Consider the following 17,063-nt stretch of genomic DNA (forward strand, 5'->3'; position numbering starts at 1 on the left):
GACAGAGTGAGAGACTGTACATTTTGAGTGTATATTTAATTTATCTGGTTAAAGGAGGTACCAGAATTGTTCTCACATTTCACTTTTTATATACTTAGTAGTGTAATACCTGACATGTATATATATATATTTTTTTTTTTTTGTTATATTGTATTTAATATTTTGACTTTTTTATTGTTCACCTGATTTTGCAGTGTAAATGTTTATTTCTCATGCCAATAAAGCTTTTTTGGAATTGTATTGCATTGAATTCGCTGGGTAAAGACCAGCCCCTGGGTTAAGACCAGCCCCCAGTAGTTTGTCTATGCATCAGCCTAGATCCCCTTCAGACTCCGCTTTGACTTTGAGTCAGTAAGCAGCCTACGCGTTAGCTGGACCTCCTCTCACCGTTAGACAAGATAACACACGCATTACAACACAGCCACATTAAAAGGTAACCTTTTATTTATTATTTTGCAGCGTTTTGTGTTTTATGTTTAATTCTTTCATGTTCAAACGTTTTATCAATTATTTTCTACTTTTTGATTTTGTTCCTTCCATTATTGCAAAATAATACATTTGAAAACGATACTTCATTTATATCGAGGAAACAGTGGTGTTTGTATTGGTAACACTTTGCAATGATTTTGGTGCCCTGTCTGATTCATAGCGTATTATTGACAAAAGTAGGCCCAATACTGATTCTGGACTATTATATATATTATAAAATGAAAACAAAACAGTCAGAACAGCTAAATGTAAATAGCAAAGGTTCATTTCATGAAGGATGTATAATTTTAATAAGTGATTTGGGCGGATTATTAATCAGGTTATAATTTGAATAAGGAACCATCTTTGATCGCCATTGTAGATGGAAGGATTGCGGGTTAAATAAGGAATGTTTCAGCATTTGTCTCGGGCCGACTAAGACAAAATAAATTCCCTTTCTCAGCAAGATTGAAAAGAAGCTGGACCTAATTGAACATGATCATTTTTAAAACAACACAAAAGTTTCAAGTATAGCCTATCCTTGAACCTTGACGCTTGATGAAGATGTGTTTCTGTAGCTCAACTTGAGCCCATTTACTTAAGTTTGAGCCCGGCATTTAGATCTCGCATGTAAGCACACTTACGCAATAAAACATGCGTCTGCTTGAAACTGCATGACATCTGGCTGCGCTTTAGTATGGATAAGGGATATACATTTGTGCCGAGTTACACGCACATGTTAGTTCGTGGTTGTTCTGGACTGATTGACCCATTCCCTGGACACAATATGCCAGGCCACCGGTTTGCGTAGGCACAAATTAGTTATCGTTTCCCAGCATTCTGTTCTGCTAAGACATCCAGCAGTTTGCAATCTCTGTTTCTCATACGATTTAAGATTGTGAGTGGAGCTAAATGTAGTCTCACCCAAAAAATTACTAATAGAAATGTTTAGAAAGGATGTATTAATTTCCGTTTTTTTCTTCTATCGGCCAGTCTGGACATCAGTACAGAGGCAAAGATATGATAATGGCCACATTGTGTCTGACTGCCCTTAAGTTTTTTACTGCTATCACCATATCCCAACTTCTGTTGGTGTCTATACTTATGTCACACACACACCCACATCATCACCAACGCTTTTATGTTCAGTTTATCAGTAAACGTTAAGTTAATCAATGTATCCACAGCTTCCATTTATCTACCACTGTATTAATTCACCTATCAGTCCTTTTCCTTTAATTATGCTGTCTGTACCTAACCATTTTCTTCTATTTAATTTCATCAGCTGAAACCTATCACCCATGCAAAAGCTGCTCAAGAGTACCCTCACCTGGAGAAAAAATAAACAAGTTACACTACAAGTGGCCTGGAATACTTTCGCTGGGTGTATTCCTCCTCGCTGCAGAACTGCAGAACCATCCGAGCCGTGACAATGAATATGGAATATACAGCCATAACGTGTTGACAGAACAGCCCCAAAGCCATCGCTATGGAGACATCACCTTCTGCGGACATGCTCTGGACACCCAGCAACACGTCCACTACAGAAGTATTGACCACTCCGGCCTCCACCAGCAGCCTGCACTTCTTCCTGAAATACCAGGACAATGCAGTCCTGGTGGAGCATTACAACTACACAGGCAAGCTGCAGAGAGACCGCTATCGCGAGGGACTCAAACCAGAGGGCATCGCCTTCCTGGTGGTGTGTCTCCTCATCGTCCTGGAGAACGCCGTGGTTCTTCTCTCTATCTGGAGGAACAAGAAGTTCCACCTCCCGATGTACTACCTCCTGGGGAACCTGACGCTGTCTGACCTCCTGGCCGGTATCACCTACATGGCCAACATCATCATGTCTGGACACAACACGCTGAAGCTGACGCCGTTGCTATGGTTCCTCAGAGAGGGAGGCGTCTTCCTAACGCTGGCGGCCTCTGTGGTCAGCCTGCTAGCCATCGCCATCGAACGCCATGTGACCATGGTGACCATGCGGCCCTACCACGGGGCCAAGAAGGGACGGATGTGGGCCCTGATTGCCGCCAGTTGGGCCCTGGCGGTGTTCCTCGGAGTGCTGCCCATCCTGGGATGGAACTGCATGCAGGAGCTGGACCAGTGCTCCACCGTCCTTCCCCTGTATGCCAGGAGTTACATCCTCTTCTGCGTGTCAGTGTTCATGGCCGTACTGCTAGCCATCGTAGTGCTCTACGTGCGGGTTTTCCGCATCGTAAGGGTGAACACCAAGCGGCAGGGCCACGGCCTTTCTAGTAGCCTGCGGAAAGGCCTGGCCAGGAAGTCCCAGAAGTATATAGCCCTTCTGAAGACAGTCACCATTGTCCTGGGCGTGTTCATTGCCTGCTGGCTTCCGCTCTTTCTACTCCTTCTCCTGGACTTCTTCTGTCCCACCCGCAGCTGCAAACTGCTCTTCAAGGCTGATTACTTCCTGGGTGTAGCGATGGTCAACTCCCTGCTCAACCCTATCATCTATACGCTCACGAGCAAGGACATGAGAAGGGCCATTCTTAGGCTGCTGTGCCGGCCCTGTCTGATGACCAGGGACGGCCGGGTGAAGAAGATGGGAATGCCCTTCCTGGAGTGCAGCTTCAGTAAGACTGAGGTAGCAACACAGAAGCTAGAGGGGGCAGCAGAGACCACACTCTCCTCCGGCAACAATGTCACAACCCCCTCCCCCATCAAAGCACTCTACCCCAGGCTGTTCAAGTCCTGAGGAGTCTATCTGACACTTTGCAGAATACTCTTGAGTGTGTGTGTGTGTGTGTGTGTGTGTGTGTGTGTGTGTGTGCGTGCAATGGTGCACATGTGTGCACACGTATGCCTCAAGAATGTCTCCAAATTGGAGCGTAGACTCCAATAACATAGAAGGTGGGTGCAGTGGAAAGAGAGAACAGCTAGAACATTTTTAGCTGCGTTTTCACCTAAATGCCTCCCCTAAAGATGTCACGGAGCAATGCATTTACAGTGCCAAAACCACACAGAGATGTGTTGTGTGAATGGAGGACAGGCTGTAAGTGTGAATTTGCACTGATGAAATTTTGGACTGAACTATTATTGTGGCACCACTACAGTTGGTGTCAACACTCCAAATTCAGTGAATTTGTTCAAGTGAATGCGTATGCATGACCCATTTTGGTTATGCATGCGAAAGCAATGTGCTGAAGAAAAAACATGGACACTTTGATGGCATGATCAACACATGGATTATTGGTCTTTGCTGGATCAAAGGACCAAGATGTCATACTGTTTGTTAGAATAAACTGTATTATACCACTACATTGTGTATCTCAACATAGATAGAAATGTAAAAATAATCACAACCAAAGAGAGTAGGAGATCCTCTGAACTGCAATGTGTGAGATTGCATGAGATTGTGTGGAGAAATTATCATTCTGCATTTCGCAAATGGTTAACTGGGAAACAGGGACAGGATTTCATACCCCATACTAGCCCTCACTAACAGACAAGACGCAACGCAGATGTTGTGAGTCAATACTCTTTACTCCAATCATCACCCAGCATGGTCATGCCTGCCCATGACAAAGGCCATTTGGACTGGAGCAGAGAAAACTACACTAAACTATTTAAGCACTCTTTTAACACTCTTGTAACTCATTTGCAATAAGATTGGGTCAACATGTAGCTTTTGTAAGGAACTGTATTTGACATCATTTATCTACAATTTGAATATATGTATAAATATCCTACTTTTAAAAATAATGTGTACAGTTTAATTATTGAATGGTTTGCTGTTTTAAATTGGAGATCCTGTATTTAACATTGTATTTTTGTATCTTAAGAGAATGTGTGTAGCATATATCAATTTGTATCATATTTTAGTTCAACAATGCAATAAACAGTCCACAATAAAATACCCCTCATTCTTATTTTACACTATGTGAGAGGGCATGGCAATCGAAGCTATGTGTATGTTTTGCACCTGGCTGTGTGTGTGTTTGTGTGTGTGTGTGTGTGCGATTATGTGTGCGAGTATGCGTGCGCACATGCGTATGTACTTTCGATTATATCAGCATTGAGGGGTGAGCTAAGGAGCAGCTCCTAAGTTCTACCACAGGAAGTCTACCCCCTGGTCTAGCATCTGGTAATGCTATAGTCTTGGAAATTGAAGCTAGTTTCCTCTAGGAGATTGACATGCCTTAATCACTACTTGCACACTGCCTAAATGTGCTGATAACTTTGATTAATTCTCCTCCTAGTTTCAAGTATTAGAAACTTGTGATTTGAAGTGATAACTGTATTCATAAGGGCCTTTTTCGGTCTGATGAGGTTTAGAGAGGCAGTGTGATGAGAGAAACCCTCTATTTCACTGTAGGGCCTGGGGGAGAGCATGGAAGGAAACCCCTAGGGTAAACTAGTCCAAAAGCAGAACCCTAACAAAAAAAAACTGGTTAGTAAGTTTGCTACCTACTCCTGACCTTTGGAGGACAGAATATTGTAGTTCAGTCCTCCTCAGATTTTAGGAGCTGCCATTGGCACTCTTGATAAGGGTTATTGTGCGTGTCCTTGCCTTTAACGCCATCTGTTGGCTATCATCTGTAATATATTCCTGGACTCACCAGTTCCCAGGTCAGAGCCCCTGCCTTAAAAATCACAATGTCTTTGGTCGGTAGACAGCTGTCGTAAAGCCGGAAGCACACCATTGACAACTTTTTACCCTTTTCAGTTTTTTCTCCCCTTGAATGCTTTCTAATACAACACTTTTTTGGGTCCGATTTTTGCAGCTCCAATTTTTTTATTTATTATTTACCTCCAATTTCTCCACGTTTGAAATACTAATACATGTGTAATAAAATATGTTTTTTCTTTAACAGAATATAGCATACCGATTATAGTCCCTCAAAGCCAAAAATTAGCGAGCAGAGCAGTTTAATCATATGTAATCACTGAACGAAGATGACAATAGAGGCACATTTCTAACTAGGCTAGTCATCAAAACCCATTTTAATGACACAATGTTAATCTTGCATTTTCCAAAAATAATTAAATTAAGGTCAACCATGTAGGTCTACATTCAAATAATGGCTCTTAAATCTTACGTTCAACATTTCAAAGGACTACAATATATTGGGTAGTCAAATGCATGAAGAAAGGCAATAAAAATAGAAATACTGCTTGCAAAGTTTAATGTTTAATTTTATTAACGCAACCAAAGTAAAATGTAAAAAAAAACTCCCCAAGAAAAGAATAATCCAAAATAAAGTTAGGTTACAGTTCCCACACTGAGCATTTTGTACATGTAGGCCCCAACAGTCTATGTGACTATTTAGTACTCAGATCGATGTTAAATAGGTATTTATATATTTAAAGTCACGACTTCTGTACAGAGAGAATCAGGTTAAAAATCATAACTTTATTATTCTTTTTAAATATATCAACAGGCCACTGTGGAAATGTAGACATCATACAGTCAAGTTTAGTGGGTAGCCCATTTAGAGGGCTTAAAGCGACATGTTACATGCTTTGGCTGTAAAATAAATATATCGCACTAATAAGAATCCTAACCATGATTGAATCTGGCTGATGTACACAAACATAGAAAACTTAACATAGCATTGTGTCCTACGCATCCCATTGGATTTTTGAACAGAGTTGTTGCTGAATCGCTTCACATTTTCCATTTTTGCAACTGCTTGGTATGAGACGGTGTCAGAAAGGGCAGCAAACTAACTGCTTCACATCTCCAACTTTCATTGAGGGTGTCTGTGTGTGATATAGTTGCAAAAGCTTCAGGTTACAGATTTTAACAAGACTACAAAACATAAGGTTGCGCAGATCGTTAAGACGGAAGCTGATTCGGCTACATGCTACAGGTCCAAGAGCCAATTGGAGGCAGCAGAAATATCCAATGTCACACAAAAGGCCGAACAGGAAGTAAGTACCCAGGAGGGGGAGAGTGGGTTAAAACCTGGTTGCTACAACTAGAGTTCATTATTTAAAGGAATGGTCGGTGAAGTAAATAAAAAGCAAAAACTGGCAAAAACAAAGCAATGCAAAACACGTTTAATACCTCATGTTCCAAATATTAGATCAAAACTTTTGGTTCTCACGCTTCACCAGCCCCCCTCCCCCCCCCCCCCACACACACATTTTGTCATCGATCAACATTGGCACAAAATTCTGTCATTCTGGAACACTTCAGCAATAAAGTTAATTCAAGTAAAATACAGCCACCTCAGTTCAGTTTTTTTTCTTCAGATAAAGCAAGCACAAGGTGTTTTGCTGACCTGTACAAAAACAATAATTAATAATATCTGGCAAGACAACAGGAGGAGCCAGGTTCTCTGTTCCTTTAAAGATGTAAACAAAGACTTCAGATTTCCCCAGCAAGAGCTTTCAGACCTGTAGGGAAGTTTTTAAGATTGGCTCGCAGCACTTTTTCTTCACAGTAATTAACAGCCCACCTGAACCTGAAAAACACCTTCCAACACCTCCCTTCTCCCCTATACACACACATGGCTCCACTCATCTGGTTTACTCTTTTAAAGAATAGTTGAAGAAAGAATAAAGAAACAATACTAGGAGGTCTTAGGTGCCGTTAGCTCCTAGCTGAGAAAGTCTGTAGAGCTCCATCTTGGGATAAGGCAGTCATAAACCATTTGTGCTTGAATTGTGGCAAAATTAAAATAACACAAAAATCACAGCGAAAGCACAATAACCATCAACCCAAACATTACTTTGATATTAAAACCTTAAGCATCTTAATGGAATAGATCATCAGCATACAGCAGATCTCTCAAACCTCACTATCGTACGGCAGTTGGTAGGCTTTTTTTGTTTTAATAGAGAGCAGGGAAGCAGTTGAACATTTCTGTCACTGTGTGTCGCATTAGTTATCAATGTGGGGGAATGCCAATGAATGACTTGCCAATTCCTCAAAGGCAAAACAAAAGAATCCAAACAAACACTGAAACCTCACCGAGTGAGGTTTAATGACTCAATGGTGCAAAACGCCCTGTACACAATGGTTTTACATCAACTATTCAAGTAAGGCAACATTTTGAGATGAATGATGGAATGGAAGCATTTTTTTCCTTCTTCCCCTCCAGTTACAAAATCGTGTCATTTGCAGTGATATGAGGAGAAGTGATGGATTATGGAAAAGCTTAGGAGAACTGAACCGTACCTCTACAGCACCCCTCCCCCCTTTCTTATTTTAACACAATTCAAGCCAATTACAAAGCGCTATGGAGAGCGACTTTCCATCTTCTTTCTCTCCTGTGAAACACTGATATGTCACACAGAGAAAGGATGGACACTTGCTACACAAGGTGGTGCATAGGGGGTTGTGAGGACGGTAGCTAGGCAACATGTAGTGGTTGTTGAGGAATGAGGATGCTAGCTAGACAACGTAGAGTGCAGTGGTGGCTAATGATGGTAGCTAGACAACATGGTGCGGAGTAGTTGTTTTGGACTCTAGCTGGACAACGTGTTGTGTAGTGGTCGGTGAGGACACCAGCTGGACAAGTGTTGTGTAGTGGTCGTTGAGAACACTAGCTGGACAACGTAGTGTGGAGTGATTGTTGAGGACACTTGCTAGACAACGTAGTGGGTAGTGATTGGTGAGGACTCTAGCTAGACAACGTAGTGATTGGTGAAGACACTAGCTAGACAACCTAGTGCGTAGTGATCGGTGAGGACACTAGCTAGACAAGGTGTTGTGTAGCGGTTGTTGAGGACACTAGCTAGACAACGTGGTGCGTAGTGGTGGTGAGGTTGAAGCTCTTTTAGAGCAGCCAAAATAATGGTAGTGGTTCTGACTTAAAGATGATTAGCATGTAAACATGAGTCCCTTCACGTTCCCTTATGTCTGGAGGTGTTGTGAGATTGGTCAGTGCGGTGAAACAAAACGGATCAAAGCCCAAAACAAAATGAATCATGAAGCCACAGGGAGGAGGTGGGAACATAAATATTGTGAAGTAGATATTGTGGAGGTGGTGGTGGGCAGTTTAAGAACATTCAGTTATTTGTTGAAGAGACCATTATAGCTTGGCAGAATGTGTACAATAAGGTGACCTCTGAAAAGGATTGCTCCCGGTCAAGTCTGTGGAGCGGCCAGACCGTCTGCCCAACACGATCGTACATCTCAGTGCAGTATGATGCAGCTTCATCTCAAGCAGTAGTGCCGTGTCGCCTTAGGGGTGGATAGGGGGGAAAGCGTGAGGCCAGTATGTTACAAATCCACATCTTTAACATCAGTGGTCATCAGAATGTTGTTGATGTAATGACTGACCCGCACGCGCATGTAGCATGGCCAGTCCACGTGCTCAACCCGATGGGCAGCAAAGTATGCGGGTTCCCCACTCTGACAAGCGGTTCCAAGTGGCTTGGGGCTAAATGCATATGTGTGCATAAGAAAGGGTCGGATCGCCAATGGTCGTTCCCAGCATAACCGTCCCAGGACCGAGCAAGCGCCTGAAGGCTCTCCGATGAGGCCTGCCTCCCAGCCTACCGGGGCTCCTCACGGAGAACTGGAAGTGGGAGATGAGAGGGAGCAGAGTTTAACAGCAGACCTCAGGATGAGCGAGGCAGAGGGCGGGGGGTGCTGTGGGGTGAGGATTGGGTTCGATGGGCGGATGCGGATGAGGTGGACCCTCCTACTCCCGAACCGTATTCGAGGGCACGTACTGAAGAACAGCTTGACAAGGAAGTGGGAGTGGGGAGGTGCAAAATGGGAGTTACTGGGGGTGATGGGCAGGCACTTTACTTGTCCTCCGCGTGCTGGGGGATGCCGGCTGCGGCCAGGGCGGCCCGGTACTGCTGCATCACCACCCGCACGCTCTTCACAAACCCCTTGGAGAGCGGGAACAGCGGGAAGCCGATGTCTGGGTAGCCACTCCGCTCTGGCAGGAAGCTGCGGTAGCTCTTCCTGCGCTTCTTTGGACGCACGGCCGGCTGGCTCTGAGGCGCGGTCGAACCCACCGCTGCTGCAGCCGTCGGGGCAGAACCCGACGCCGCCGCTTCACTCACCACTACCGCCGACGAGATCGAGGTCGCCGTCGTTAATGTCGTCGTGGCGATAGTGCCGGAACCGGCCTGAGGCACAGGTGCCGTTGGGAGGTGGACGGGAAGCGTGACATCGCTGTCAGAGTTTAGGCTCAGCTCCGGCTGGGAGATGGCTGTGGTGGAGGGGCTCAGCCCAGAGTCCTCCAGCTCCTTCTTAACGATGCAGCAGCAGCCCTCCTCCTCCTCCTCTTCCTCCTCCTCCTCCTCCTCCTCCTCCTCCACCACACTCTGGCTGGGGCTGCTGTGGGCCAGGGCTACCAGCTGCTCGTCCAGGGGCTGGGCGGCGGCGGCGGCGGCGGCGGCGGCAGGCCTGTCCCTGGAGTGCGGAGCGGCCCGCGTCGAGGCCCTGGAGGGGGGCGCTCGCTCCACGCCGTCGTGGAGCTCCAGCCAGGCCTCCAGGCGGTGCACCAGCCTCCAGCCGCTGGAGGCAAAGTGCTCCTGGATCTCCTGGCTGAACACCTCCACGGGGTGCTGCAGCAGCATGGTCATGGACTGCACCATCTTGATCAGGCACATCTCGTTGTAGCAGCGGCTGTTCTCATAGCCCTCCTGGAGCCCCCGGTCGCTGTCGAAGCCCGCCTCGTTGTAGTACGGCTCGTTGACCAGGATGAGACCTGGAGGGGAGGGAGGGCTCAGGGTCAACACCAGGGCGGTTCGCCCAGGTCCAACCCGTCCCAGGGGATGCCGTGTATGCTTCCCATTGGGACAGCATGGGGTCTCGAGGGGTTCAGAGGCGCTAAACATTAATGATCAAAGCTCAGCATTTGGGAAGGACCCCTCTTTTCTCCCTCGACATTGAATCATATCTCCAATAATATCTCCAATAATTATCCGTTTTAAATCTCAAAAACATAACCGCTTTTTCATATTGATTTGTTTATAGTTATTTTTGAACATTAACTTTCATTAAATATTAAGGTTTACATGAAAAGGTACAAAGCACGTCATAATCCCTTACATACTGAACTTCGACCCCTGTATAATAAATGTATACTATCTCATCGCCTGATATACCTGCCAGTAAACATCCTATATTCTCTCCAAATAGATGATGGCAGCATGCTCACACGCAAGGCGTCAGCGTCTGTGAATAGGCATTCCATTTGTTCATGTTATGGGGGGGTTGTGTGTTTCGTCACCTTGTATAGAAATAAGGACCTGCAGCAGGCTGGACTTGCTGGTCCATCTCTCATTACCCTGTGGACCACAGCATCAAATAATCAGAAAACACCCACAACATCCAAGGGATTAAACACAGAACTGCTCAGAGGAGGGTTGTGCATTGGATTTTTGTCATTGTGTGAGCAAATTCAATGAAGCACCGACCGTGGAATCCAAGTCGCAAATGTATACATTTGTTACACATTACCATTTAGTCAAATTATATTTAAAAAAAAAGTGTTACATAGTTCACTATAGCCCTAAATTAAACATTTAATAAATCTTGACCATTAATATATTTTGTCTCTTCATTTAATTCTAGCCATTATTCGATCATGCCCCAAAAAAAGAAAACTAGATAAGAACTAAATTTCACACATTGAAAGTCTATTAACTAGGGACGTTAACGACTCATTATTTTGTGAGTCTAAATGTCGGAGTCAAGAATCAAGCATTGGTGGTGATGGCATCTTTCTCCGCTAAGGACAGGTTCTCACGGAGCGAGGCTGCTGCTACGCTGTACATTTTCTCCAGCCGTACAGTCATAGTTTGACGACATGGCATGGTGTCATCTGGCTTGAGAAATGCGATCAGATCGCGGAACCCCTTCCCCTCGACTACGCTTATGGCCTGCATATCTCTGGCTATAATTTTTAATTGGTTATTTTGAAAACAGAAAAGGTGTTACAACGTTTTGAACAGGACATTTAAAAAGTTTATACATCTAACCCACAGTAATTCCACCTACCAGGACAGCAACTTAACGTTGGTGAAGAAAATTCTAGTTTGGAAGAAACTTTCAAGAAACTTTGGGAGACTATAATAAAAACAAAAACATGTGCTCATCATAACCAAAAATTTGACGACTCTAACAAGCCTTGGTCGGATAACAGCCCAGCCTTTCGTTAGTCTTTGGAGTGGACACACGGACACACACATAGGCTCTGCGTACCTTTCCGATCCAGGTGCCCAGCAGGCTGACGCAGACCTTGCCGTTGTCGTAGAGGTTTGGGTTGAGGCGCCCGGAGACCTGGGACAGGTAGCTGAAGAGCGGTGGCACGGCCGGGTAGATGTTGGGCAGCTGGATGTCAAAGAGGAAGAGGCCGTCCTCGTACGGGGTCCGCGTCGGACCCTTGATCAGAGCTGAGAGCAGGTCCTGGCAAGGGGGGGGGGGACCAGCATGGTTACCCTTGATATGTTCATGTCATCAATAGATGATGTTGACGAGTTGGCTAAAGAACAGTCCAAGTTTGTTCAACCATTACCAATTTTTGTATCACCTCTTTCTTTCTTCTTTTTGTAGCTACACACAATGAGGGTCTCCTTTGATTCTTTGCAGAACAAAACCCTGTAGGCTCAAGCTAACGAGCCTACAGGTGGTGCCGACCGGGTATCAAGTGAGTTAAAGCTTAAAGCTGAACTGACCATGCGGTCCTCGAAGGTCTTGACCATAATGCCGTCTGGCAGCGAGGTGGCCAGCAGAACCATTTCCTTCCTCACGGTGCAGAAGAACCTCTTGGCCTCAGCCGGCTGGAACTCCATCTTCTTGAACGTGTGCGTGTCTGCAGGATAGAAAACGTTTAGCACATGTACCTTAGGTTGCAAGAAATGTTTATATTCATTATTTGAATGTACAAAGTGTACCACATGACCTGGGGCTCAGTGACTGACCTGGGGCCTCCTCAAGGACAGAGAACACCTCTCCCTTGGCGCTGGTGAAGGTGACCCCGGGCTTCCCTCCACTCTGCTGGCAGAGGACGGGCGTGTCGCTGGGCCAATCAGGAGCACCCACGGGTGACTGAGGGTCAGACAGAACCCGGTCTTCCCCTCGCTCTGCCTTTGGACGCCACACCACCAGACGTAGTGCGAGAGATCAGGGGAGGGGATCAACTGAAGTCATCATACAGTTTGACACACCCAACTGCCCTTCTTTCTTAGGTTCAAATTACTAATTTGCATATCCCCTAAGGTGCAGTAAAAAATCTTTGCAAAAAAATATGTAGGACACAAGTTAAGTTTATTCAAAAATATTGACCATCAACTAAGGGGAACCTGAAAGAGTACAACCTGAAAGAGTGAAAGTATAAAAAAACTCTTCCCATCCAAACAGATCCATTCGGTAGTGTAAAAGAAAAGGGAGTGGGATGACTTTCGGAGCAATGAATGAATGAATGAATGGATGGATGAACAGTGAGAGTGGCCAACGGACAGAGCCGTCGCACACTGACCTCCGCCGCACCGGCCCCTCCGACACTTCCCCCTGCCTCCACCACCGCCTCCATCTTCTCCTCCTCCACGATGGCCACGTTGTCCAGGGTCTTCTTCAGGGTCTCCTGCAGCTTCTTGATGTCATCCAGGAAGCGCTGCTCCTTGGTGGGCTTCTCGGGGCCCGCGGGGGCGGAGCCCCCTCCGGCAGTCAGACTGGCGGCGGCAGACTCAACCGAGGTGGGGGAGGTGGGCGAGCCCCCCGTCCACAGCTGCTCAACGGTCATGTTCTTCAGGCTCTGCAGGATCTTCAGGGCCTCGCGCAGCTCCCTGAAGCCCCGCGGGGGGCCCTCCCTGCTGGGCTTGTCGGACGTTCCGTCGGCGGCGGCGGCGGCTTGTCCCAGAGTGGTGCCTGGATGGAGCAATGAACGAGCGCCATGTTGAGCACAAAGCACACGGAGCACGTTTCTTAATTGCAGGGCGATCAACCAATAATTAGAGTCGTACTGTTTCGTGCGTTTGATGTTTTATGTGCAAGATCCCCTCCTTTATTGGAGCTGCTGTACGCCACATTTCAGAGGTGCAAAGACATCATAAATGATGACTAGACCCCAAAAAACAGCCCATCCCTTTTCGCTTTCTTCCTCCCTACGTACGTATCCCCAAAAAGTGTTGCCTTTGTTAACCAGGAAAACACTCATGTGATGGTAGCCAACATGGATTCCCCAGATCAATCACAGAGGAGATGCCCTGATCGCTCTGAATTGACCGGGGAGCTCAGAGAGGTCTTAGAAATTGTCAACTAGAACCAATTTCTTTCTCAACAAGCATTTCTCTCTTTACAGGATGGTTATATAGTTTCCAAATAATTACAAATGACCCAAATCATTTGATGAAAGATGTTTCATCTGCAGTTAGGCCTTTGAACCAATCCCACCCCCCCCCCCCATACATTCAGATGCGTTTCTCCTCAGTCCCACCTCCTGCAGTAGCAGCTCCTTCCTCCTCCGGGCCAGGGGGCGGGGCACCGCTGGGACTTGTGGCGCCCAGGGCTTTACCCAACAACCCCTCCCCTTCCGCGACCTCGGGGGTGACGATGGACCCCATGGGCATGGCGGTGGGCGAGGCCACGCCCTCGGCGGGGGCGTTGGCGTGGGAGTCGTCCTCGCAGGCTAGGCCGTTGTCCGTCTCCCAGCTGTCCGTCTCGTCCTCCCACTCCCCCGTGGATAGCCCGCTGCTTGTCTCCTCCACGGAGTCGTAGTCCGTCTCATCGATCTCAGACTCCACGTTGTACAGGTGCTGCCGGGACACGCATAGAGACACTAGCCGTCAGCACAGACAACCCTGTTGGCTCATGGACTCTGATACAACCACCGGATACCACTTTACACAACGTTCAGGAGCCAGTGAACCCAAATCATTTTTATTTTAAACATGGATTTGTCCTCAACGATTTGTCCTCAACGATAATGCAAATTTATCACATTTACTGTAACAAGTCCCTGATATAGAGGAAAAAGGGGCACCGGTGTCGCGGTTTGTATAGACGTGTGGCGCTCGGCCTAGGCAGTGGAGTCCGAGAGAATGTTTTTTCAGAAACTTGTATAACGCTATCGTGTAGGGGTGCAACGGACCACAAAACTCACGGTTCGGATCGTGTCACGGTTTTTGAGTCACAGGTCGGATCATTTTCGGGTCAACAACAACAAAAAAGATTACAAGACAAATGTGACTTTAAATAACATCTTCAAATGTGTAAAAACAAAATAAAGTGAAAAATTAGGTAATAATCCTGCTTCCTTTAAGTATAGTCAATATTAAAAAAAAATGCAATTTGAGGCATTATTCCTTCTTTTTAACATGGATAGTAAATAATCCCTAACCCTGGATTTACAACGTTAAATTCAGGATGTCGGCATTGCCTGGGGAGAGATTAGAATCTACACTCTCCCAAGGCAATGCAGACATCCTCATCTTTTTTTTCATCAAGTATGGTAGCAAAATACAGTTTGTCGTGTTTTATTTGGCATTTTTTAAATCCATTGATTTCTGTTGGAAGACTCATTGCTCATTGCAAGGGGGGCTGGTTGTAGTCTTTTCGCTCGGTTCTAGCCCTACTGTTGATACGGAGAACAGAGCAAAAAGACTACAACCAAACAAACATTTACGCTTCCGGTTCCCGTTTCAATGAGATTTACGGAACGCCAAATAAAAACACGACAGAAACTGTATTTCGCTACGATACTTGATGTTGTAAATACCAGAATTTTCCTTTAAACATGCGCTGATCACGTGAACGCACAACTTTTTTTTTTTTCATCAGCCGATCCGCGGATCACTTGCGTCCCGAACCGTGAGGGTTGATCCGTACAGATCACGGGTAACCCGTGAACCGTTGCACCACTACTACCGTGTATGGATGGTGAATCGCGTCTGAGCGTCGATTAATTCAATTCCAACGTGCTACTCTTAATTAGTCCAAACTAAGTTAGCATTATAAAAGTTATTGTTAATTAGTTTAGCCAACCAAGAACCCTTATACAATGATTTTAGTAGGAAACAGCCCATTAATATATATTTCACCAATCGGATCGGCTGATCACGCATTAGAAAGAATGCTGATCGTAATCGGCTTAAAATAAACCTGATCAGTGGATCCCTACTAATTATAACACAGATATACAACGACTGCACTAAAAAAAGTTCAAGTTGCCGATGGGTCCCTCTCTTTCCTGGAACTCTCAGACCAAAACACTTTTTTTTTTAATATATTATATGGGGGGGGGGGGGGGGGGTCACTGGCTCTTTAAACTGTTTTGGGGACCTCTGTTTATAATAAAGCCCATGTGGGTAGGGGATTTGGCTGAATTACATTTTAGGTGTTAAACAGTTGGTTATAATTAAAATTGTGTTCAGCGTTGCCATCACATGCTGGTGCAAATGTCATTTATTTAAAGTCTTACAAAAAGAAACTATAAAACCGCTAACGTACTCCATAGACCAGTTAAATTCGAGAAATGAAAGCACCATGATCCCATCGTTTCCCTCATTGAGGCGGCAGACCAAACGGGAGAGGTTACCTGTGGTAGGACAATGGTCCTCGAGTTGTCGGCCCACACCACCTCCACCTTGCTGCTCACATCCACCCTGGAGACCTGGCCTACCGACGTCTGAAAGGGCAGGGATATAACAACATGTATGGATAAGACTGACATTTGCCAATACCTTTTGAGGCCCCTGTACAAATCAGTTAGAATGCTAGTTTGCCACTGTTGCCAGATGGCTGGTTGCCAGACGCAGTATAACAATGATGGGAATGAAATATTCGTCATTATGAAAGGATGCAGTTCTAGGAACAGGAAAGTTAAAAGAACACCTCTACCTTCATCTTAAAATCATAGAAAATGTAGCCCAAAAATATGTCCATAAAATTTAATCATGGGGGCCCCTTGAGTGTAAAATCTGGCACTGGTTTAACCTGAACAAAAGCTTATGAAGTTTAAAACTTTATTCAACAGGATAAGATTAAAAAAAAAAGAAACGGTTTCGGTTGGGTTTTCAATCTCTTCCCTTCACTTTCTTGTGAAGGGAAGAGATTGCCCTTTAACTGGGCAACAACCAAAGAGTACAGTAATATCTAGAGTGACAGTGAACCACCAGAGTACAGTAATATCTAGAGACACCGGGAACCACCAGAGAGAACAATAAAATCTAGAGTCACCGGGAACCACCAGAGTACAGTAAAATCTAGGGTCACCGGGAACCACCAAAGTACAGTAATATCTACAGTCACCGGGAACCACCCAAGAGTACAGTAATATCAGGTTTTTCAAACAGGTTTTATTAAAACCCGCCTAGCTGCGGACAACATACATTGTTTACTGCATATCAAAGGGGGCCTCCCAGAATGTTCCCACTCCGTCGGCTGTCTTGTCTTTAGATGCATAGAAGGCTTTTGACCAGCTGGAGTGGGGATATCTGTGGGTCTGTAGGTCCTAAGACATATGGGCTTTGGGGAACACTTTATTTCTCTGATTCAGGTTCTTTATTCCAATCCCACAGCTATGGTACTAGCGGGGAAAATCTGCTCCTCGCAGTTGCAAGGGGCAGTTGGCAGGGTTGTGTTCTCTCCCTTTTGTTTGATTTATCCTTAGAACCGCACAGGCTATACGTTTATCGGAGCACCAAGTTCCCAT

General features: G+C 45.6%; 2 protein-coding genes across 2 annotated transcripts in view; one reads left to right on the forward strand and one right to left on the reverse strand.

The window, feature by feature from the left end:
- Positions 1-338: 338 nt before the first annotated feature.
- Positions 339-4,326, forward strand: s1pr5b (sphingosine-1-phosphate receptor 5b). Its single transcript, XM_079729334.1, has 2 exons — positions 339-433; positions 1,754-4,326. Exon 2 carries the CDS (start codon positions 1,958-1,960, stop codon positions 3,188-3,190), a length of 1,233 nt encoding a protein of 410 aa, XP_079585460.1. The 5' UTR covers positions 339-433; positions 1,754-1,957; the 3' UTR covers positions 3,191-4,326.
- A 1,391-nt stretch (positions 4,327-5,717) lies between these two features.
- ube2o (ubiquitin-conjugating enzyme E2O) overlaps positions 5,718-17,063 on the reverse strand; it is a gene marked incomplete at its 5' end in the record, with an annotated part of 28,350 nt that continues 17,004 nt past the window's right edge. The window contains 8 exons of the mRNA XM_079731044.1: positions 5,718-10,115; positions 10,641-10,698; positions 11,615-11,818; positions 12,088-12,224; positions 12,334-12,499; positions 12,891-13,279; positions 13,848-14,166; positions 15,948-16,037. Coding sequence (XP_079587170.1) covers positions 9,199-10,115; positions 10,641-10,698; positions 11,615-11,818; positions 12,088-12,224; positions 12,334-12,499; positions 12,891-13,279; positions 13,848-14,166; positions 15,948-16,037 — 2,280 coding nt within the window. The 3' untranslated portion in view covers positions 5,718-9,198. The remainder of the gene's footprint in view (positions 10,116-10,640; positions 10,699-11,614; positions 11,819-12,087; positions 12,225-12,333; positions 12,500-12,890; positions 13,280-13,847; positions 14,167-15,947; positions 16,038-17,063) is intronic.

This window comes from Pollachius pollachius (genome assembly GCF_949987615.1).
Source record: "Pollachius pollachius genome assembly, chromosome: 2".
NCBI lineage: Eukaryota > Metazoa > Chordata > Actinopteri > Gadiformes > Gadidae > Pollachius > Pollachius pollachius.